Genomic DNA, 24,607 nt, shown 5'->3' on the forward strand with positions numbered 1-24,607 from the left:
GTGACACCAGAAGCAAAGACTTGCTGAAAGTCCTGATCACACGTTTAAATCACTGTTTTCAAACAAACATCTGCAAAGATGGCAGGAAATCCCAAACATAGTAACAGATTACCTCTGAAAGCTTAACACACATTGAATCTTCCCATCCTTCTTCTGGTGGGTATTCAGGAATAAATACCCAATCTGCGCCACAGGCTAAGGCACTAACAAGAGCTAGATACCTAATAAACATAACAAATGATTAGACATTTATGGTTCAATTTCGTGATCTTTCATAATTATATCTATATGAGACACAAACTGCTGAAGACAATACATACCCACAGTGTCTCCCCATAACCTCCAGAACAAATGTCCTCTGGTGGCTGTAAAAATAAGAAAAGAAATTAAACTGTAATACTGCAAATCAAAAATCCAGTCCAAATTCTTGAAATAAGAACCTGATATCAGGAAATAGCCTGTGTTTACCATGCTTACCAAACACAGAATTCATTAGCAAAATAGAAAGCTGTATTAAATGACGTATTTAAAATTATGTATCTTCCAACACATAATTCATTTTCACTACTACTTTCTTCTAAAACATGTAAGGGCATTTTAGAGAGAAGAGGTGAACATTTACTAGAAATGATGCAAACCCATAGTTAAGAACTGTAATGATATAGCTGGATTTTAAAAAAAAAAAAAAAAATCATTTAATTGTTTAAAATTTACCTAGGGAAAGCTTACATACAAACAGATGCTGGATCTTCTCTAGAAGAGTATGTCTGGGAAAGACTAAAAACATATTAAAAAACCAAAGCCTGCCTCTAAAGCTGATGCAGCCTCTACAATCAGATGCTTGAAGTGCTGCCATGACAGGAATGATGGAAAAGCAGTTACTAAGAAGAAAACTGAGACACTTGAAAGATGCAGCCAAAAAGAGCTTTTATTCCCACTCTAGAAACATTACAAATACCAGTTACCTAACTACTATTTAAAATTAACTTATATCCTCCGCTATTGTATGGCAATAGGAAACTTCAGATTTGAAGCATAAACAACTGTATATTTGTTATCGTTTTCTATAATATGCACAATTTACCTTTGAGCAGTGGTCATGATGGCATCCACAACTTCGATGATTCTGTGCAAGGCTGAGTCAGTACCTATGGTCATATCAGTGCCACAGAAGTCATTGTCTATGGATCCAACCATTCCCACAATGTTAAGGTAAGCATATTTCTTAACAGCCTCTTCATCAATCTTTCCTGTAAAGAAGTATCCAGAGAAAGAGCTGCAAGATTTTTCTAAAAAAAAACATTTTAGACATATTGCTTGGGTGCTCTATTTTTGTAAATTAAACATATCCAAAAATTAAACTATGTTTAGATATTTTAGGTAACAAGGTTAGTCAAAACTACAAACAAAAGCCAATCAAACAACCAAACAAAAGAATCCTGCATAGAACTCCTTACAGTAAGAAAAGAAACAAGAGCTTTTCAGTCCATTTCAGTGTAAACAGATTATCAAGTTTTGTAACCAACCTTAAAATTGATGGTTTGGATTTAAACAATAGCATTCAGATTGTAGTCTCAGTGTATGACATGCAATGAAGAAGTAAAAGGATGCAAACTGGATGTGATTATGGGCATATGTAAACAATCAAAAACCAGCATTAAACTTTTGAAGACTTCTCTTCTGCAACACTGAAAGGCTCTGATTTCATGATTAATAAGCAAATAGAATAGAAAAACTCTTATTCTAAGTCTTAGTCTATGTCTCCCAAGACATCAGTGAAAATGCTGAATCATCCAAGAGTTCTAAAGGATCTCAGGGATGAAATAGCTTAGCACTTAAGTGCTTAAAACTACCTTAGTATCTGTGGATGAGATGGTAGTAAATATAATGCCAAATTTTTAATATGGGATTCAAGAACTATATATCAGTGTGTTTAATGTTTATACTAGAGAAAATAGTAGAAACCATAATGAAAAATATAACTAATGTCCATAAAGATAAATACAGCATTCTGAAGAAGAATAAAAATGTTTTCTATGAATATATACCATGCATTACAAACCTTTTCTAGAGTTCCAAAGGTGACTTAATCATATGAATAAGGGATATCTGGTTGACATATTCTACTTAGATTTCCAAAAGCCATTGACAAGGTCTGTCCTCAAAGGATTTTGAGGAAACTAAGTAGCCACAGCATAAGAGAGAAGGCTTTTGCATAGAATAAATAATGGGAAACAGAGGGTAAAAAATACAAAACAGAGGGCAGTAGTAAATGCAAGTTCTTGTATCTGAGGAAGATAACCAATGGAGTTCTACAGGGATCTGCACTGTTCAACATACTCAGCAATAACCTAGAAAAGGGAATGAACAGTAAGGTGCCAAAGTTTACTGATCAAACTGAATTATTTGGGTTCTAAAGGTGTGGAGTGACTGAGAAGAAATGAATACAACTAGCAAGACACCGTGAGCAGTAAAGTATCAGATGGAATTCATTGTAGATAAATGTAAACTAATACACATGAAAAATGTACCCTAACATCAAAACCAAAATAGTGCTATTTTCAGCATAATGATATAATAATGCTGTTTTCATTAATAAATCAGCTTCAATGCTCAATAGCAGTCCAAAAAAAAAAAAAAAAAAATCAAAATATTAGAAAATATTAGGAAAAGAACAGAGAACAAAACAAAGTTCATTATACTACTGTGTAGATCCATGGTTTGCCCTCATCTTGAATACTGGGTGCAGTTGTGGTCCTCCCCACCTCAAAAAGGACATGGTAGAACTGGAAAAGGTTCAGAGAAGGGCAACAAAGATGATCAAAGGTATTGAACTTACATATAAGGAACAACTAAGCAAACTAGGACTCTTCCATCTAGAAAAAGCGATGATGAAGGGAAAATAAGACAGCTGTAAATCTCGAGTGGCGTGCAGAGAGGAAGCAGGATTGATCATTCACTGTTTGTTCTAACACAAAAATTATAGGACATCAAATGAAACGAGAAGCCAGCAGAATCAAAATAAACAGAAGTAGAAGATTCTTCACAATCTCCATCATTCAGTGAAGCTGTATAACTCCTTGATACACAAAGTTTTCAGCAAAATTCTGAATGCTTTCAAGGAGACTGTATACATTCATGGAAGAGAAATTCATTAGGGACTGCTAACAGCATCTTGTTCAGGAAGTCCTGAAGACAGAAATGGATGGAACCTGTCAGAGTATTTATATATTATGAATAACTTATAGCAACCACACAGCATTATTTAGGCTTGTTCTGTTCTTTTACTCTTCCCTATACATTCTCTTGGATGCTATCAAAGACAACTACTGGGCTGGATGCACTTTTAGCAACTTAATATTCTGACCTTAAACAAATAGAGACATATAGGCAGGAAAGCATCATAATTTAATAACAACCAAGTGTGTAGCTTGTTGTAGGAAAGGAATTACCATCTCAGTTTGGATTTGAGGGCAAAGGGCTTTTCAAGCAGAAGGTTCAAAGTTCAGGCCCTGAAAATTATTCATAATGGGGGAAAAAAGCCACACAGACAGTTTCCCAGTAACTTATTTGGCCTTTTTAAACCTTTATAGTATATAAGAGAGGATGTATAGAAATAAAAAATTATTACTTTAAGAAGAACCATATAATTTCCTAGAATGTATGCATTTGATTTTTGAACTTAAGAAATATCCTCTGGATATAGTTTGTGTATGTATAGTTAGGGTACATGACTTCCCTGGAGATTGGACTAGAAGTCTACAGGGTCTAAAAGCAAACTTACCTTTCTGTGCCAGTTCTTCTAGAAGTCCACTCCATTCTTCACGGAACAGATTGGCACCAGTCAAGCTACCATCTCCACCAATCACACAAAGATTAGTGATTCCTCTCTGAACCAAGTTGTAGGCTGCCTGCAGGCGGCCCTCCCGGGTACGAAAGGATTTGCAGCGCGCACTACCAATAACTGTACCTCCCTAGAAAAAGGAAGTATAATGGTTTTAATTTATAATCCAGTATTTTACTGTATTTTTTTTTAAGATGGATTAATGATGAATGGTTATTTTGTAGCATAACCTCCATCTTTAATTTTACAGTGAGTACAAAGTAATGAAAAACAAAGAATTATCAAACCTGCGGGAAATTATGTTCTCAAGAGTGGCTACACACACCAAGGAAAAGGGAAAAAACACTCAAAAATTACTGATAAAGAGTTACTCTTGAAGAAAATTGTTAAATTATTTGGGATTAATTTCAGTAGCGTTCCAATTAATTATCAAATTATAACTTATATGTGATGACAATAGTAAAAGTGATACGATACTAAGTAGTTAAGAATTTAGATGATTTTTCTTCCAAGTATGACATTTTTACCCTAATATCATGAAATATGTAAACAATAACAGAAAAGATGTATCCCTAAAGCTCAAAATTAGCATTTATTGTCATTCCACAGAATTACGGAAAGAGCTGCATCCACATTTAGTGCTGTATAGATCAGACTAATGTTAAATTTTCTGGTTTATTAATTTATCTTCTGTATTTATTAATATGATTTTAAGAATTTCCTCCAAAAATGGAAGTCATTATTTTCAAAAAAGACTGAAGCACCCTGTCACTGAAAATTGCTGGGCATCTTGCTGAAAAGTTCTTTACAAATCTTCTGTGTTTATGTTGTTCAGTCACTCAAGAAAAGTCTAATTTTTGCCTTATTTAGTGTCACAGTAAAAAATAAAATTAATTATGACTGCAAAAACATTTTTTTCCTACAAACAAATCTGGAGATGATTACCTCACTTTTGCACAAATATTTCCTTCATTTTAACTCATAATAAATCAGTCATGACAATTTAAATTTGAGCTCAAATCTGTAGAGGCCGTACTGATATGATTTGCCCTACCAATAGGTGTTTCGGTTCTCAAGCCAGTCCTAGGCACTATTTTACTGTCTATCTTGCAATACACAACAGCTGCTAGTGGAAGAAAAAAAAATGTGGCATAGAAGCAGTTCAGCTTTCTCCACAGACAAAAAAGTAGACGTATACACATGGAGATGTTCTAAAAATAACCATCAGGACTAAAAACCAGATCTAAACTAGGTTTAGATTTTCATACTTGAAAAAACATAGTTGTAAGTGGAAAAGAGTCTATGTATTCGAAACAATGTACTACAACTTGTTCTGATTAAACAGAAATATAGGTTGGGCTGAAAAATCTTTTATCAAAACAACTAAACACATTATTTAAGATGCATCCTCAGCTTCACTGTTGGTCTGTTGAATTCCTAGCAATCAAGCTCAGAAAGGCGTTTTTCTTATAGTATGTACGCTATATACATGTATAGGATGCCTACAACCTGCTCCTGCCTATGCTCCTATGGGGCTTGGCCATGACATCTCAATTTTCTCTTAATCATAAGATTACAGATTCTACAAGATAGACAGGGGATTAAAAAAAACAACCAAAAAACCCAAACATACATGGACAGAATATCTCACAATATTCTAGGGTATTTGTTTGGTATTTGTTTTTTTTAAAAATTTAAAAATCTATTATTCTCTTTGCTAACGGTTTTATGTTTATTATATTAGCTTTACAGAAAGCTCCAAAGAAACCCACGCTTCACCTGGAGGTAGTTTTCAGAAAGCTTGGCAAGCAGTAAGGCCTCTTCGCCAAACATAGCATCTGCTCTGGAAGAGGTAACAACATTACCATGCTGAGGAAAAGTGTAAGGAGATCCAAACGGCCACCTTGCAGAACGTTGTAATATAAATGTACAAAGTCACTGGTATTATCTGAACTCTAGAGAACTATACTGTAATTACATCCTTTACTAGAATTCTAAATTCACTTACACAGAAGGCCAACAGGGTTTCGTAAGAAAACACTTGCCTTACAAAACACGTTGTTTCATATTTTGACCCTATAATGTCTTTTTTATTAAATATAGGCTTGTCAATATGGCTTTAGGAGGCTAATGACATGTAATGTTGAAAACCTAGGACAAAGGTTTTCAAGATTATTTCTGTGCACCAAATATAAGACCACAAAAAGATCTTGAGAAAGTGTCAAACATCCATACTGCAGAAATCAGGCTCTGCTAAAAGTGGTATGTGCTGGTCACTCAGTCATCACAGAATTTGAATCCATAATTACAGTGGTTGCCTGGATCTAGAATTTTGGTTCCCTGTTTAAAGAGAGAGGGTTTGGGTCCCACCTCCACCCCTTAACACTTACCACTTGCAGGATACTTGAAACACTTTCCCATGAAACTTCTACAATATTATCACCTCCATCAACCATTCCCTGGTAACCCTGAAAGAGAAGAAGTATTTTAGAAGTCTGATTTGAAAAATTGTGTAACATTTCCACTGCAGTAATACTCACCTTGTGTATTTTAATGCAACTTTAAGTGATTAAAAACACTGAATTAAAAAAATACTCCATTTAAATGAAATAACATTCAAGCAGGTATCACATTAGGGAGAAAAAAAGCCAAAAGAACCCTCTTCCTAAAAGATCAGTTCCAAAGACAACTTCAAGATAAAGTAATACTTTACACAGATTACACAGCTTATAAACTAGAATGACAAAGTATTTCTCCTTTCTTAGGAATAAATATTCAGTTATTTTTTAAAAACTACAAAGACGGAAGAACTTTGAAAAGCATTATAAAATGTGCTTCCTAAAAGGGTAACCTCAGCCTGGGGTCATGATCTTTGAAAAATATCTAACTTTGTAACACTTTGTATATTTTTTCCCCGAAGGCAGGTATAAGCAAAACAAAATAAAGAGCAACAATCAAAAATTTTTCATAAAGGAAGAAGAAATTAGGTCACATAATTTTTATTCTTTTTTGAGGCAGTTACACAATAAATAGATGAAAGAAATTTAGTAGAAAAATACAACTTTTAGTGATGCTTTTAAGAAATCCTTAACACCTTAACTCAAATGGTCTTCAGAAACCAATGCATGCTATAATACAGAAAGAACTACACTTAGTTGAAAGGAGGAAAACTATCCAGTGAGCAGCTGAAGGGTTTTGTTATGCCTGGCTTTATTAACTCTCTACATAAATACTAGGAGAAAGATAGTGACAATTACAGATTCTTTTCCATTAGGAGATATTGTGAACACTGATTTAAAAAAAAAAAAAAATACAGCAAAGTTCCAACCTGGAAAAACCTAACTGATACAGGCGCCAGAACAAAGCTGGAGTTACCATTCAACTTTTTGACGTTTATTTAAATCCAAAGGGAAAAAAACCACACTAGGTTAAAGAAAACAAACAAAAAGCCACCAAACAAAAATAAACATGACCATGTTTAGGTCTCTATTTTTAGATTATGCATACATATAGATAATCACGCTGAGGAGCAGTTAGTTAACCTGTCTTCTGTATGCAGTTCTTGCAAGACTGTATATATTTAGTTTTAGGGTTCTCAATAATAAATCAGGTGGAAATAGAAATAGAAGGGAGTTTAGAAGACAGCTAAACTGCCATTATAAACTGGAGACATCTAATTTGGCACGATACAGAGTATATGTAGATTTTATCCAGTAAGCAGTAACTTGGAAATGTACTAAGCCTACACTGGCTTAAAAAGCCATATATATTATATGAATACTATATCATACTTGGAGTCCCTCACTAGCATGACAGGATAAGAATATAAAGATAACATGGACTCAGCAAAAGTATGAGTTACTCAAATTAAGCTTCCTAGGATTCTAGTACAGATTCCAAGGGGAAAGAGTGAAAGTTTCTGCTCAGTGAGACTTGACTAATGACTTTACATAAAAGATGATCAAGTAATAGTAAAGAAACAGCTAGGTGGAAAACGACCTATGTCTCTAATTTCTGTCACTCAACAGATCTTTTCAATATTTTGTACACTCTCCAGATAACTTTGATATGTATATAATGTATACTCATACTGTCTTGTATACCAGTGTATATACATAATGACTTGAAGCTAAGACATTATTTGCACAATTCCTTCAAAATTAGAGCAAGTCAGAAAAGAAATAATGCTTAATCGACATATCATAATTTAAAAAAAAAAAAAATTCTCTCTCAGATAAAGTGCAAATCTTCAGACAGAAACACTCCAGTGGATCCAGCTGAGCTTGATGAAGGCTAATAAATTAGTACGTTCACTTATCACAAGTTTGCTTGTTTTTTGTTTTTAAAGCAAAGAATCCGCTCTTCCTTATATCACTCAGTAATGGATTGAAAGCTTTTCCTATCTGTGTTCCTATTGGCAACTACAATAACACAAAGATTCATAGGCAACAAATCCCGAAAGAATAGTGTGATGTTGCATCCTAACTCAGTTTGTAACACTGACTATAGTAAGCTGTATTACAAGCTGACAAAAATATACACAGTTCACATATTTGCTCCAATCATTCACCTTCCATTTTTACTTGAGGTGAAAAATAAAGAAAGTGGATCCAAGAAAGCAGTATATACAGTAAATATATAATTATATACATATCATGAGATTCATGGATGAAAATTCCCAATTCATATTTTATTAACAACTCTAAAACACAGGGAAAAGCAAATGGATAAACAACTATTTGAAATTGTCTGTAAGATTTGAAACACCTTACAGCTAGCCTAAGGACGAGCTATGACAGACTCCTGCACCATGCACCTTTAAAGTAGAAAGAACTTATTCATTCTGGTCAGGAGTCTACATCAGTTATACGTTCTCCATGTAGACAAGCAAAATAGGGGCTGTATTAACAATTCTTCCCACTACAAGGTAAGGACAGGGAGCTTTTGGAACAGGCCTGCTCCATTTTAGCTGTTACATTAGCTTTTCCTAATTCAGTTCTGCTTGCCAAGTAGTGTATGTAAGCTAGCTCTGGAACAATGTAGCTAGAATTTCCACACTGTTCTTCCATACCATTAAGAGATACAACAGCCATAGACTTGAAACAGCTTTCTAGAAAAGCTATAGGGGAAAAAAAAAAGGTGACCAATTATAACTGAAGTATTAATAATGATCATGATTTCCATTTATCATTTTACATAAACACTGATGCTAACTTGGGGACTGGGCAATCCATTTTAAAGGTAGAATTTAACTTGAAATATTTTATCAAATAGTTCAACACTGTTACAATTGTCTGGTTACTGAAAATTACTGGCAGATGCAAATAAAGACCTTAACAAAAAGAGAGGACCTGCCAATTTACATTAAAAAAAAAAAAATCTTACTTAGATTCTAAAAACAGCAGCTTGGGTACTAAGATACTAAAACTATGTTTTAGTAAACTAAAACTAAACTAAAAACTAAACTAAAAACTAAAAAGTAAACTAAAACTAAAAAGCCAACTGTCAAAAATACAGTAAGCACTATACTTGAAGATCGACTCCATTTTATGCTTATTCCTTCCTCTACCCAAAATCTGAATATTCAAAGATGAGCAAGAGGAAATCTCTGTGGGTCATATGTTCACAGGGTACATACATATACACAGTAACTCCTGGAGAGAGTGGCAGAGACAGCAAACCTTGCTTCCAGTCTTAAGTCTACAAACAAAAGCTTTCGAAAAAGAACAAGTTATCTTCTGATATGTTGTATGCGAGACATTTGGGGCTTTAACAGTTATTTAAGTTTACTTACTGAGCTTTTTTAGCTATTGCTCAACAACGTAAAATACTAGCATCACTGAGCGCACAAACCACCACATAAAAGACATGAAGTTTTCCTCACAGAAATCCATGACTGCCGTACCATTGCATTTCCAATGCTGGCCTCTTGAGAAAAAGATTCTTAATCAAGATGAAGAATCTAAAAGTTCCATAGCTTAGTAGTAAGAGCACGCATCCACTGGGAACTATGTGCTTCAATCCTGGAAAAAGGGCAGGTTATTTGTATTATATTGTATTTAAAACCTCAGTTTCTAAAATGAATTGCCATAAATTAGAGGCATCACTTTTTCTTCTCATTCTCAATTAAAAAAAACCCAAAAAACAAAACCCAAAAGCAACTTAAATCACTTCTGATTAGTGAAAAAATTTAAACTAGCCTCCCAGAGCAGCCTGGTACTTTTACATGTACTTCCATCTCCTAGATTTTCACAGCATGAGTGAAATAAGTCCACGGGTACTCAAATTTTAATTCAGATTGGGGTAGATTTCAGGAATAATGTGATGCTACTCAATGAGGGTGACTACAGACTGTTTATATACTAAAATTAAATACTAAAAGCTGTTAACATGAATAAAATATGAAACTAGAGCAACTGTATGGAGTAAGCACTGTTTCCACAAATTAATAGCAAAATTTTCAAATGTGCTAATTTCAATGAATAAAGATACAAGGGTTTTTTAATTTAATAGCTATAAAATTAGTTTTTTACCTAAACTATATAATTTTTATATAAATATAATAAGTTACAGTTTTTCTATAAACTATTTTATAGTTTTAATTTTCACATGAGGTGTTTTTTTTTTCCTTTTGGGAATCAAAGTATGTCCAAATAGCCCATGAATTCCAATATATAACTGTTTCTTTCTTTGGGCTTTGGTAAACCCAACTTAAAAAGGGCTAGAAAATTACTTATATCTAGTTCATTGCCAATTTTTATTTATTTGTCTTGGCAATCTCTCTCTCATCACAACATGAAGCAAAATGCAGTTAGGAAACAAAAGGAAAATAGAGTTATTGTTTTACATAGAATATGGAGCTAGTTTTGGACAAAACTGTAGAAGACAGATGGTTTTACAGTGCAAAAAAAGCTCTTATGACAGAGAAAGTTACAGGAGAAAAAGAGTGTACGACAACTAGAGCAAAGCAGGCTTGAAAAGGCTGAGACCTTTAACTCCACTTTTGGCTCCAAATAAGAAAAACATTTTTCACCTTTCAGATGTTGCTACTTCAGGTTTTTTCTTCACTTTTTCAGAGCAGCTTCAATACAAGTATCACTTTACCTTGACATATATGTGTCTAGTTAAAATGCCTACTCAAAATGTAGGCTAAAAATATACTATTCTCATTGCTTAACACACTGAAGTCTGCATTTGATAAACTGTAATTTAGAAGGACCTTATTAAAAGTATTAAATAAAATAACTTCAAGTGTATACAAAAATACATCATCTCCTCTCTATACATCATACAAAGGCTTATAATAGGGATCATTAGTGACAAGTCTTACCCTAAGATTTTTACCTTCCACTACACTTGTCACCTGCATCTGTTTCCTGTTTCAAAGTGCTGAAATTAAACAGTTGTTTCATTTCAAAGCTTGCAGCAGTGTTTCTCTGAAGTACTTATATGCATTGTGAAAGAAAACTGACTTCATATTTTAATTAACACAGAGTCAGAGAGGAAAAAAGCTTAGCACTCAGTACTTCCTGAAACATAGAACTGAATGGACTAATCTAGAAGCAAAGATGTCTTTCAGAGCCATTACCCGTACTTACAGTGAAATGTGCATTTTTCTCCCGGATTACACTGTTACAATTAAGATAGATGACAATATATAATGGAAACTCAAAACTCCAACATTGATTTGATTTTTACAATCAATTGTCATTCAGAAATATCTGCAACTTCACACTGGCAAACTCTAGCAATTAACAGAGGAACATGGTAACTTAAATACTGCAATTTTCCTAAGTTCAGAAAAACAGAAATATCCAAATTTCTCTGGAAATTTATCATTGAATACACTCTGTGATATAAACCAGTTTTTAAAAGGTGACAAAAGTAAACATACTGTAAGATGAACTACAAAGATGGTAATTCTTAAGTTAAACATAGTTTAAAAAAAAAAAACCATAAACCCCAAGTTCTGGCCTTTAAAGACAGCCAAAAAGGCATCCTTATTTCCACAAAAGTATCTGACCCATTTCAGCAAGCCTGCAAAACAGCTGAACACTGAAGGAATTCTAGAGGTTGGCCATGTAATTAGCACACACTAAGTATTCAGAGCTACTTGCTGCAGCACTGTAGTACAAAAGAATTTTGGAGCACAGTGCTCTGCTTATTTGCATTTCAATATACTGTGCATCTCCTTAGTAAATGAACTATAGGAATAAGCAGACACAGAAAGAAAATGGATAAATAGCTACCTTATAAAGCTAAATTGTATATTTTGCATGCACAAAACTAAAACCAAAGTACTTTCCTAGCACTTCTATGAATTCTAGTACTCCGTATTTTTATATTAAACATTAAAATTACATTTTGCTAGGAATGTTGCCTACCAAGTTTTGCCCCATATCAAATGTTTATTATGATTTGTAATCACCTCAAACTTCTAAGGAGTTGTACAGGAATTCCAATGTGAACAGAGTGACTTCTTGCTAAATACATTTACTGTATTCTTTAATCTGCAAATTTTATAAAAACTGAAAGTGTCCTTCAGGCAGAAGTCTAACTATAACTTAGTCTTCTAGTAAGACATACACTTATAGTATTATTTTGGCATTTACATTAAACTTGTCTCATCATTTTTTCATATGAAATAATTGTTACAGAAGTTAACAATCTTCATGCACATGCAGTCATAAGCTTCAATCACAAAATCCTGATGTCTGGACGCACTACTGATGGCACAGGTTTTTGGGTGGGGTCTTTTTTGTTTGTTGGTTGGAGTTTTTTCAGTTACAACTTTCTACCTATAAGCCAGGAAAGATGGCACCAGCCTGACAGTACTTTTGATCAAGAACAAGTTGTGTAATCTGTGAAATGAGGGCAATGGCACATCCTTATCATACCCTAGGAAAATGGACTGGGGGAAAGTCAAAGGGTTAAGAATTAGTAATTTAACTAGGTTTAGGAAGGTATTTATAAATTACAATATTTGGGGCCAAACATCTAACAAGTACACAAATACATAGCTCACTGCTGGGTGACAACCATCTCTGGTTTTCTCAGTATTTTAAAGCTTCTGGTGCCACATGAAGAATTCCATATATTTAAAAAATTACTTTTAAATGAAATAGTTTTAGCATATAACTTGTAAAAAGTACTTTCCACAAGAATAAAAAATATGAAATAAAATGTTGATATGATGAAAAGGAATGACATCTACAACATTGTTTAATTTATACTATTCACTCTCCATAAGGTTTCCACAAAAAATCAAGTATAGTCAGAGGACAAACATAGAATGAATAAAACAAAAACTAACCTCATAAACAAAATACACTTTGGCTTTTACATAGATTCCCATGCGTACTACTGCGCGCACAGCAGCATTCATACCTGGGAAGAAAAAGCAAAATCACATTGTTATAGGTTATCCAATATTTTTTGAATACTACAAATTTTTGGTGTCTTCATAAAACAGGAAACATTAATTCATTCCTAAAGAAAGACAATGATCAGCATCTATTAAAACAAAAATTTGCTTAATGACAGTGCAATCAGACCATGAATACGAAGGGTGCAGAACTATTCACTTTGTTACAATAATTATGTGGATGCCAAATATGTGTGTTAATCAGAGATTAATTTGCTGCTGATTGTAAAACAGCATTGGAAAAGTAACAGCTACTAAACCAGAAAGTAAATTCATTCCACAATAATGATTAGTTTTCTATCTATCTGAAATGTAAAACATTCAGCCAGTTAAAATTTAGCTTCTTCAAAGGAGACATTACATTGTAACAGTTCTTTTTCCTGAGCTTTCCAAAGTAACACAGGTGTATACACAGTATTTTATGGGGAGCATAGCCAAAGCTCCCAAGGTGGACAGGTGCCCACTTAAAAAGATAGAAGTAGCAGTAAATTAACACAAGAAATGCTACATGGACTCATTTGACAGAAAAGTGCCTAAATGCCACTTTGCTTCCCAGAATTGCAAGCTCACATTGGAAATCTCTGCTCACAGACATCTGACAAATTATACTAATGTAAAATCTTCCATTTAAGTCCAATGGTCAAACACTTAACCTCCTGAGCAACAGTGAGAGTTCCACTGGTCCCCCTACATGGGTCAAATACATTTCTGTTATAACCTATCCCTTCAAATACTGTGTTAACTTACTCAATATTCAGGATGTTCCCAAAAGTAATAAACTAATTGCTTCCATATCCCTTACACAGACACAAGAAATTATGCAAAGCATGAGGACAGAAGTAGTTAGGCTACACTCTATACTGAAAGAAATAGCCTCGGCACATCAGTTGATAAGGGATGCCAGGAACATGACAATCCAAAATACTGGACACTGATTCTCCAAATCTGTTGCACTTATATCAAAATAGCAAAGTAATAGGTCAGCTCTGCTGTTCAACATAGGTGTTAAGTATTCACCTATCTGGAGATGTCAAAAGTCAGTAACTAGAATATATAAACTCATAACACAGTAAGCCATAAAGATCTATTCCTACAATATCCACCATTACTGGAAAAAATACTGAGCTATAGAAGCCTACCTGCCTGAAAAAAGAATGAGACTGAGGTTTTCTCAAAGTTTTATTACTTAGGAACATAGCAGAAAGTCCCTGAAGTTGCCCAATGAGAAACAAAAAATTAAGTTCACCAAAATCAAAAGTTGCTTTGTTGTTCATATAGATGTCACTTAGTCTTAAGATTAAAATCATGAGTAACACTGTTTTCACATCAATTCTGTATTAGGAAATAACAGCAAGAATTCTCTCAGACAGAGTCAGCTTTGTGGCAGAGCTGGAAAAAGTTCTCAAATGCCAAGACAGCCAAAAGCACAGCTTTGGACAATGGGGTGCTGTCATTATTTGTTTGGGGAGGGGTTTTTTTAGATATAAGAACAATTTTTTATATTATCCATTTGGGTGCAGAATTCTAGAAAAGCAGCTAAAAGGTTCATTTTCTGAAGGGAAAAAGTTCATCCTCACCAGGTGAGGACTACTCAGAACTGCCCTTTTAAGAACCTTCTGGTTTTGAGGTTCAACTTCGTCATTGCTCCCATTCAGCACCTGAGAAGAAACACTTAAGACTGTTTCAGATATCTAATATATTTTCAGTTATAAAGACTCTGGTGTCTCATTCAGCAGTAGTCTCTGTATTCCAAGTATCTAATTAGAATAAAGAAAAAGCATCTGTGATCCAAACAGGCTAAATAGAATAGTTTTGTCAGCAAAATAAGTATTTTATAAAATAGGAAGATATTAAATATAAACATTCACATATCTGCCAAAGATATGTACTTGTCTTTTATCTGTTTCTTGCTCACATTTCTACTTTATTAGTCATGTATCCTAGCTTTTTATATTTAGTATGCACCTCTCTTAATCAGTGTATTTTAAAGAAGGGTAGTAACTGTTTTTATTACAAATTCTCCAGATCTGCCATACATTCTTTATGTATAAACTAGCCTACAAATGTTGATTTGGCTTAACATTCATACTTATTCTAAGACGGAGTAAAATAGAAGCATTTATTTCTCAAAATGACAAATCCATTCATTCTTTCCATGTGAATATATTCACAATACAGCCACATACTTTCTTTGTGAATACTTTCCAGTTTCCATGTGTCTTATGTGAAAAATAGGTAAAATTCATAATTTATCTGCTGCAAGAAAGGGCTAAATTCCAGGGAAAAAACCCACAAATTATAGACAGAAAGCATCTTCTCAGTACCACCACTGTAACTTTATAAGTTTATGCAACTTATATCTTATAATTATTTGGTGATGTATATTTTATCTCTTTATACAGAAAAAGGACTTAGGTGTTTATTGGCAAGCTCCTAAAGAAGTGGTTACATTTCAGAAGGGCTGAGGATTGAACAATGTTATAATTTGATATCTACAAAATACAGTTAAAATATTGAGGCTTTAGACTTTTACATGTTGGCTATCTAAATCTGAATACATTGCTTGCAGTGATTCAAGTATGTAAATGCAGAGAATTTCATGAAGTCTCTGTAGAACTTGTCTTACAAAATCCTGCTGTATTTGATTATTTGTGGAGTCTTACAATAGTATTTGTGAATTACCATAATAACTATGAAATATAATTATATGCTTATTACTGAAAAAGAGATTTACCGGGTTAACCATGGATTTAGTCCTGAATAATAAATCTAGCTTGATAAACATACAGGATTAGAATAGCAGCTTCAAAAGAAAGCCAGGAGTAAAACCAGTATTTTTTTATAACATAAAAATTATTTAAAATCTTTCTGAATTACCACTCACTTTTGCATTCAAGCCTTTGACAGAGGAAAAGATTTATTTTGCTCTTTTGGACTCAGCAAAGATTAAGTAATCTGCAACTACTTACATGTCTTACATAATGTCTGAAATTAATTTAAGAGTTGACAATTTACTGTCTTTCTTTATATTGTCTATTCAATTGTCTTTGAAAGCAATAATTTTCATAGCAGGGTTACAAACAGTACTGCAGATATCTTGAAACTATTTTAGAGGCGCTCCCTTCCCCCAAAAGAATATTCCTCTCCCGTGCCTACATCCTCTTCCACATACATACGCTCCACTACAACAGAGGAGTTTGCGTAAAATTAAAACACTGTTTTGTGTTTAAGCCAAGTTTTCCTCACTTTAGTCAGCTAGATAGGCCTTTAAATAAATAACTTTAATACTAACCATATAAAAGAAAAAATCAAAATTATGCATCTTGGACAAGCATCAAGAAATACTTAAGTACCATCAATTTTAAAGATAAACATTGGCTTTAATGCATGCTTAATGACTTAGCGCATATGTTTAAGTGCTACCCTGAATAAAGATCCAGACTTAAAAGACTATATAGCAAAATACAGAAACTAAGGAAAATGTCTAAACATTACCAAACAGAAAGACTTTATTCAAGTATGTAAATGGATATATCACTAATGATATAAGAGTCTATAATCATCAAAAGGAAAGATGAGAAGAAGCAGTCAAATACAAGAACTGAACAAATAATTAAGAAAACAATTTGGGTTTGTTCCATTAACTTGTAATTACATAACAGATTTTATTGCATATAATCACAATAATGATTCTAGACACCTGAAGAAAATACTATACAATTTTTCTAAACATAACACAGTATTAGATCAGAACATTCTACTGCACAAATATATACAATACCATAACATCTAGACTACATATCTCCTTCAAAATTTAAAAAACGTCTTAAGAGACTAGTTTCAACCATAGAATCCACCAATTATAGAAGCAGTTCCTCCAAAACAGTAAGTGCATTGAAATAGCTACACTGATCCATTAATAACTACATTCCTTAATTTTACATACAAATTATAATATTATATATATATGGACACATATATATGTATTTTATATACATGTCTATACATACACACTATTATTTGCTGGAAAAGGTGCCTTTTGGGGGGGCTAGAATTCAAAAATCCCTTGTGACTATCTTCAAAGTACATAACTGTTAACAAATAAACTCTGTAATTTAGACAATATAAAAAAGAGCATGGGTTGTTTTGGTTTGAGGTATTTTGTTTTGTTTTTTATTAATTTATTTTATTTGTTCAGTAACAAAATTTCTTTTTCCATCGTATGCTACTAGGACAAGATCAGTACATCTGTGCTACCATATTAAATACTTATTGTGATGTTCCTTGGAAGCCTGTAATGTTCCAAGAGCAGAAATATATAGATCTTTGCTTCCACAGTCATGGTCTGTGCTATTCCAAAACTCTGGAATCCAAGATGCTATAGGGTTCTTTTTAGCTGTTTCTAAGCTCAATGTTTGCTGAAGGAGTGGAGTTTTTTTATTTGTTCAGTGGCAAAATTTCTTCTTCCAGTGTGAGTTACCAGGACAAGAGCAGTACATCTGCACTTGTGCTGGTTTTTGCTGGGATAGGGTTAATTTTCTTCATAGTAGCTAGTATTGGGACTATGTTTTGGATTTGTGCTGAAAACAGTGTTGATGATAATACAGACATTTTAGTTGTTGCTAAGTAGTGCTTATACTAAATCAAGGACTTTTCAGCTTCCCATGCTCTGCCAGGTGCAGAAGAAGCTGGTAGGGAACACGGCTGGGACAGCTGACCCCAACTGACCAAAGGGCTATTCCATACCATACGACATCATGCTCAGCATATAAAGCTGGGGGAAGAAGGAGGAAGGGGGGGACATTCGGAGTGATGGTGTTTGCCTTCCCAAGTAACCATTACGCATGATCGAGCCCTACTTTCCTGGAGATGGCTGAACACTTGTCTGCTGATGGGAAGGAGTGAATGAATTCCTTGTTTTGCTTTGCTTGCATGTGTAGATTTGCTTTACCTATTAAACTGTCTTTATCTCAACCCATGAGTTTTCTCACTTTTCCTCTTCCAATTCCCTGCCCCATCCCACCGGGGGTGAGTGAGCGAGCAGCTGTGTGGGGCTTAGTTGCCAAGTTGCCAGCTGGAGTTAAACCACGACAACTACTATATTAAATATGCCTTGAAAAGTTGGGAAGCCCGTAATGCTTCAAACAGAGATATGTAGATCTTTACTTCAGCAGTCATGGTCTACGATATTCCAGACCATTACCATGTAATCCGTTAAGTCCCTTACTTATGCTGTCTTCCACAATACTAAATCTTTGAGTTTATCTCAAAAATAACATGGTCATATTCAAAGACAATAATCTTGAGCCAGTAAATTGGGCAATAGCTCCAAGTAGTCACAAACACATCATTCCCCAACAGTACACAATTGCCTTCTATCAGAAGCTTTCAGATGACATTGTTCCTGCTGCTGAGCCATACCTACCACAGTCCTAGAATAAGCAGCCTGATTGGAGGTTGTACGAACATAAGTGACCTACGGCGGCCAAAATTGTCTGTGGCAGCCACTGGCAACCAGTGTAAAATACAATCAGTGTACTTCATGACCTGAAGCAGACCATGGCCAGAGAGTCCCACAAAGTGAAGACAGAAGCATGATGTAAAACCCATTTATTAGTCCACCTTTCTGAGCTGCAAACACTACAATTTAGAAATAGTCCAGAAGCAGAACTAACATTTAAGTTTTGAGAATCAGTTGTCAAAAATTAATTTGCTTCTCAAGGTGATCATGGTGGAAAGTACTTGTTTTAGTTCACAGTTTAACAGCTGGCTAGCTAAAGTGATGGACTGAAAAGTTTAGTACTTACAAGCCTTAAGTGTACAAAATACACATCTTTTTTCTGTTAAATAAATGACTGATAAATTCTTTAACTCCACCAAATAAAATAATATACCTGTGTTTAAAATATGGTGACTAAACCATAGTAGTTCCAGTATGACATATACACATTCCCTAGTTCTTAATATTACACAGGTAGTAAAAAGGACAAACAAAAAAACCTTGCAAGGAAATACCACAAATGTGGGGAAGTAATTTAAACCTTAACATGTCCTATAAATAGAAAGGCTTGTGTAATTTACCTAATGCTACTGCTAAATTATTAAAAAGTACATTAATAGCAAAGGCAGTAACTTCTATTTTAAAATAATTTCAAGCATATTTTCTTCTAGGGTAAGATTTACAGCCCACCAATCTAAATCAAGGAACCTATTGATATGAAGATTACGTGTTTACTGCAACACTAATGCGTGTTCCTTCCACTCAATTTCCTGTGAGTTTAGTTTGCATTACAGATATTCTGAACATTTCTAGTGTCTAAAAAATCTAAAAAAAAAAAAAAAGCCCAACAAAACAGGAGACTGGAACTCTTTTTTTTTATATTAGTACTTTTTTGCCTACTTCAGACTTAGCAGTTTTGCCTCACCTACAGTTTGCTTGAACATATATTTTCAAACAGCTCTGCAGTAATAGCAGCGTATTTCCTTCTACTGATACTTCGCAACTTCACTTCTCTCGAACATTTGCCCTACAGAGGGCAAATGACCTTGACAGGGCATGACTCATTCCATCCCTTGTTTAACTCCTAACCTAGCATGCAAATAGACTTGAGGTTGCATAGTTTACACATCTATACTCTTATCAAGATAGTAAGGGTTATGAACCTCAACTGCGTTATGTGATTCAGTTGAAACGATCAAGTTCTAAAATATTTTTTTTTCCTTGTTCTTCTAAGTTAGGACAACAATGCTGCCTACAAAAAGACTTGGAAAGCATCCGGTTTACTTTGTTTGTTCTTTGTGACAACCTCACTCTTCAGACAGCAACTTTCACAGGCTGTTACTTTTTAATCCCTCCATGTAAATATGCTGCAGTTGCAATCTGCCAGATAATAAAGTCTAGATGTTACCCATGGATTCTGCAAGTCCTTTAAATGCTTTAATTCACATAGTGGCAAGTGCAGATTAATATTTTACAGAGAGAGATACATCTGCTGCTGCATTATATAATCTCCAGCCACGCGGAAGCAAGTAGCAGGGCTCAGCCTCTTGCTGAACATGCTACTGCTGCTTGAGGCAATGCCCTGTCACACTTTAAAATTAAAATGGCGATTTGGCGACCAGAACATTAAAACAGAGATGCCTTGATTCACAGTCCCTCCTAGAATCATTTAGCAGTGGAATTGATGACACTGAGAGAAAACTGTGGTTAGAACTTGAACAAGTGTAACCCCACCGAGGGGCAAAAGAGAAGCCATTTAAGGGCATCAATTTGCTTTTTCTCCGGAACTGCAACATTTTCCTCTCCGATTGGTACCAAATCCCTTCCACTCCTGATGAGAAAGAGCTTCAGATAATCCCAGGTAAACCCGGGGGCTCCCCGTTATTCCTGCGGGCAGAGGGAGGGAGGATGCTTCTCCCAGCCCAGATGACGCAAAGAGGCGGAATCTGCAGCGACTGGCAGCGGATCACGTACACACCGGCGGCGGGGAGGGAGCGCGGAGACGCCGGTCCATGCAAACTGCTACCTCATGGACGCGCCGGGAAAGCGAGGGGAGGAGAGGCTGCTGCCTGCCCCCGCCCGCACCCCGGAAAACCGGGCAGAACGTCCCAGCCGCGGCCGCCGGCTGGTCCCCGCACGTCCCCACGTAAAAAGCTGGGGAAAACGGTCATTGAACTACCGAGCCCACACAAAAAGGAAAGGAGGCTTTTTTCCCCCTCTCTGTTCTCTTCACGCACGCGAAAAAGAGTGCCGTTTCGTCTTTAAGTGAAAGTACTTCCGAGACACTCCCGGCAAAAAAATAAAATACGCGTAATTTAAGGGAAGGAGCTAAAAGCAATCATCACTAAACAACTCTCCTGGCAAAAGCAGAGCAAGAGTCCTCTCAAATAGCACATTTGAAATCTTAATTAACTGAAACTTCCAACTGTTAATATATATGAGATTTTCTGGTGGAAAAGGGGAAACGAAAGTGTAGGAAAACGTGACTTTATGACTAAGTATATTACAATCAAGTCTCTTTTCTTTCCCTTCCCTCTTAATGTCCACAGATCTTTTGTTCGCCCTGTCCTGTAGCTAGGACACCCTCTACACTCAAGAGATTTAACGAGGTGAAACACGTTTCCAACATACTCCTACGGGGCTAGAGAGTAAAATACCATGTGAGCTTTCCTAAATCATGGGTAGGAACATAGAAGTGTTCTGGTGCCAAAATGAAGTGAAAAGCAGACGAGGCGAAGGGCTGGCAGAGCCCCAGCAGCGAAGACAGCCTCCCACCCGCCGTGCAAGGCAGCACGACCTCCTCTCCCGCTCACATCTGCCATCCGCTCTCCCTCCTCACTCTCCTCTCCCCACCATCTCCTGAGGGGTGAAGACATTTTGGTGGTAAAAGTTATCAGAGCGTTTCTACCCTCTTCCCTGCCAAGGCAGGCTCAGAGGAAATGTGATGAGAAAGAGAGGGAGGAGGAAGGATGAGGGTATGTTTGCAGCTCAGGCAGCCAGGCCGCGCAAAAATTATTTCTCTTTTAAATGATCTTAGTGAGAGAGACAGCTCGAAGGCCGGCACGGAAAGAGGAACCCGAGAACCAGGGATATCCCCTGTGCCCTACTCCCAGATCCCCTCTCTCTCCACTACCTCCATGTGCCCCTGCCGGCGCGGCTTCCCGCAGCCACCCCTGAGGCAGCCCATGCTTCCTACTCCCTTCTCACAGGCGCTGCTACACCCACCGGCTCCTTCCCCAGCCTCCCGCATGGGCGCCCTGCCTGCCTGGGAGGCCCTTAGCGCTCCTGCCTCCCTCATACCATCCCCCGAGGGGCTCCTCACCCTCCCTTTCCGCTGCCCCTATTCCCCACCGTGTCCGCAGTCTCCCCCCCCACTCCCTCATCTTCTGCCTCTCCTTCCCTTTCGGCTCTTTCCCCTCCTCCTCCACTCGCTCCCGATTGAACGGCGTGAGCAGCTACCTTGGGCATCGCCGCCGCTAGTCAGCACCCCGATGGCCTTCCCGGTGCCCGAGAGGTTCTCGAAGAACTTCGGTTGGTGATCCATGGCGCTGCGAGGGCGGCGCCAGCGGGCGAGACGGAGCGAGGTCGCTGAGGGAGCCCCTGGCCGCGGGGCTCTGTCCTGCTACCCGAGCTGCACACTCCGCTGGATCAAATATTTGGCCTCTGCGGAAAAAGAACCCGGAAAAAAACCGGTGTAGGTGTGTATTTACAGACAGGTATATTTCTACAGAAAAAATGAGGGGAGGGGGCGGCTGTGTGAAAAAGCCCGGGAAAAAAGAGGTGAGGAAAGAGCGGAGGAGAGATGCAGCTCTCACATGGCAGCCAACCACCCGCCTCTGCCCCCGCCGTGCCCGCGGCCGCTTCCTCTCCCGCTCCCGCTGACAGCCCTAGACGGCGCGGCCCGGCACCGCCCTCCAACGCCCCTTCAGGAGCGGCGGCTGACGGGCGGGCCAGGGGGCCAATGAGAAGGCGAGGTGCCGCCTCGAGCGGCGGCCGTTGTGGCGGGCGGGGCGGGGCGGGGCCGTGTAGTTACGTTCGGAGGGACCCGGCAGGTGGGGGGAGGGGAGGAGGTGGCGCGAGGCTGAGGGCGCGGGCGGCGGCGGGGGAGGGGCTCCAGGTGGGGGCGGGGGCGGGAGTGCTCGCGGCGCCCTTCCCCCAGCGGCGCCTGAGGTGGGGGCGATGCAGGGAACATGGCCGGCGTCTTGGCGGGGCGGCAGCGGAGGGGGAGGGGGTTCTGTCGGCCAGAGTTAACTCATCCTCTCCGCGGTAGCGACTGAGTAACACCGCGCGTCCCCGTCGCGCGTGTGGAGCCGCAGGAGCGGGTTCCCCGGGCAGCCCTTTCCGCGGGAGCTCTCCGGCGGCCGGAGCCTTGCTGGGGCTGCCGTCAGGGTCCCGCGTTGTGGGGCTGCTCTCTCCGGGGTGAGTCTGGGTGTGCCTTGCGCTGGTCGGGAGCGCCCGGCCTGGCCGTCCCGTGTGAGCCCCGCTGCAGGCCTGGTGGGGGGCTGGCGGTGCGCGAGTGGGAGCGCCCACCCGTCTCTGCCAGAGGCTCGAGTGGGAAATCTGCTTCCAGCGTGTCGGTTGCTCACTGCCCGATCCTTGTAAGGCGGCTTGGCCTGCCCTGCCACGCTCAGCTGTTGCTCAGAAGACTCGCATCAGTGAGCGAAGAACACAGCGCCCGCTATGAATGCGGAATAAGCGCAGAGAGTTACTTCTGCCGCCTGGCAGGGTTTGTGTCACAGGGTCTGGTGCACGTCTGCCTTGTCGGACAGGGAAACCCAAAGGCCTAGAGCTCCGTTCGTTCTCTTTTTGCTTCTCTCATCCTTTCTCAGGTATGTCTTGCTGCTGTGGCATCCAGAAACCATAGCAGATGTTCAGGCGCAGGTAGGAAAAGGAAGTTGCTTCTTATAAGTATTTACAGCTTAGAGGCAAAGGTTGAGTCGAAGGGAGCAACACAGATAAAGCAGTTGGGAGAAATTACTCTAGGTAGGAATCCCAGTCTTTCTGCCTGCCTTTTTGTTCTCCTGTTATGCACTGATGCTTTTTCTTGGGAAGTGCTTAGTACTGGTAGAGCAGTGCTCTCTTAAACTCACTGTATTATCACACTGCATTGGAGTACAGCAGAATAATTCTGTTGATCATAGCAATGTGTGTAGTCACAGAAACAGCTTAAGACCCCGATTTTGTTAATTTAATCAAATAAAACTGTATTATCCTGTATACAGTTCTTTGTGGTACTTAGCACAAGCACAAAGTGAAAGTATTTGCAGAATCAGGGGTGAAGTTACCTGCCCAAAATTATAAAGCAAGTCAGGGAGAGTCAGGAACAGCAGGAAAATGCTGACTCAAGTTTTATATTTTAATTGCTATAATAATTATTGATTTTATTCAGCATCTTCATCACATCTTAGACTTAACTCACATTGTTAAAATACACATGCTCATCCTGTCAACTTTCACACAGACACATGCAGAAGTACAGTCATTTGAGTAGTTCTGTCAAAATGACTCATAGATAAATGTTCAAAGAAACCATACCTGCAAGTAGATATCTATACCTAGTATGTGGGCAGCTCATGTTTGCAAATCTACTCAGAGGCTAAAACAAGTGTGTGATTTGACAACGGAAAAGACACATTGCCAAATTGTTTGCATACCATGAACAATAGTGATTCTACAGGGAATTTACTGTATTCTTTCCTGAATCTGAAGAGAGCTCTGAGTCATAGGTGATAATAAAGGTGAACTTCTGTTATAGAAATATATAAACTCCCATAAAGTCCCACTCTGTTCAAAGGGTTCTGGTTTGAATTGGAATCACATTAGTTTCTTGGAGAGTAGC

General features: G+C 37.6%; 1 protein-coding gene across 3 annotated transcripts in view; it reads right to left on the reverse strand.

Moving 5' to 3' along the window:
- Positions 1-22,722, reverse strand: part of PFKP (phosphofructokinase, platelet) — a 48,259-nt gene extending 25,537 nt beyond the window's left edge. For all 3 annotated transcript variants that reach the window (XM_072854660.1, XM_072854661.1, XM_072854662.1), the window contains exons 1-8: positions 22,584-22,722; positions 22,228-22,431; positions 13,158-13,231; positions 6,235-6,312; positions 3,785-3,974; positions 1,085-1,250; positions 321-365; positions 113-221 (exon numbers count right to left, since the gene is read on the reverse strand). In XM_072854660.1, coding sequence (XP_072710761.1) covers positions 113-221; positions 321-365; positions 1,085-1,250; positions 3,785-3,974; positions 6,235-6,312; positions 13,158-13,231; positions 22,228-22,312 — 747 coding nt within the window. In that variant the 5' untranslated portion in view covers positions 22,313-22,431; positions 22,584-22,722. The remainder of the gene's footprint in view (positions 1-112; positions 222-320; positions 366-1,084; positions 1,251-3,784; positions 3,975-6,234; positions 6,313-13,157; positions 13,232-22,227; positions 22,432-22,583) is intronic.
- Between the last annotated feature and the right edge of the window lie 1,885 nt (positions 22,723-24,607).

This window comes from Ciconia boyciana, chromosome 2, assembly GCF_034638445.1.
Source record: "Ciconia boyciana chromosome 2, ASM3463844v1, whole genome shotgun sequence".
NCBI lineage: Eukaryota > Metazoa > Chordata > Aves > Ciconiiformes > Ciconiidae > Ciconia > Ciconia boyciana.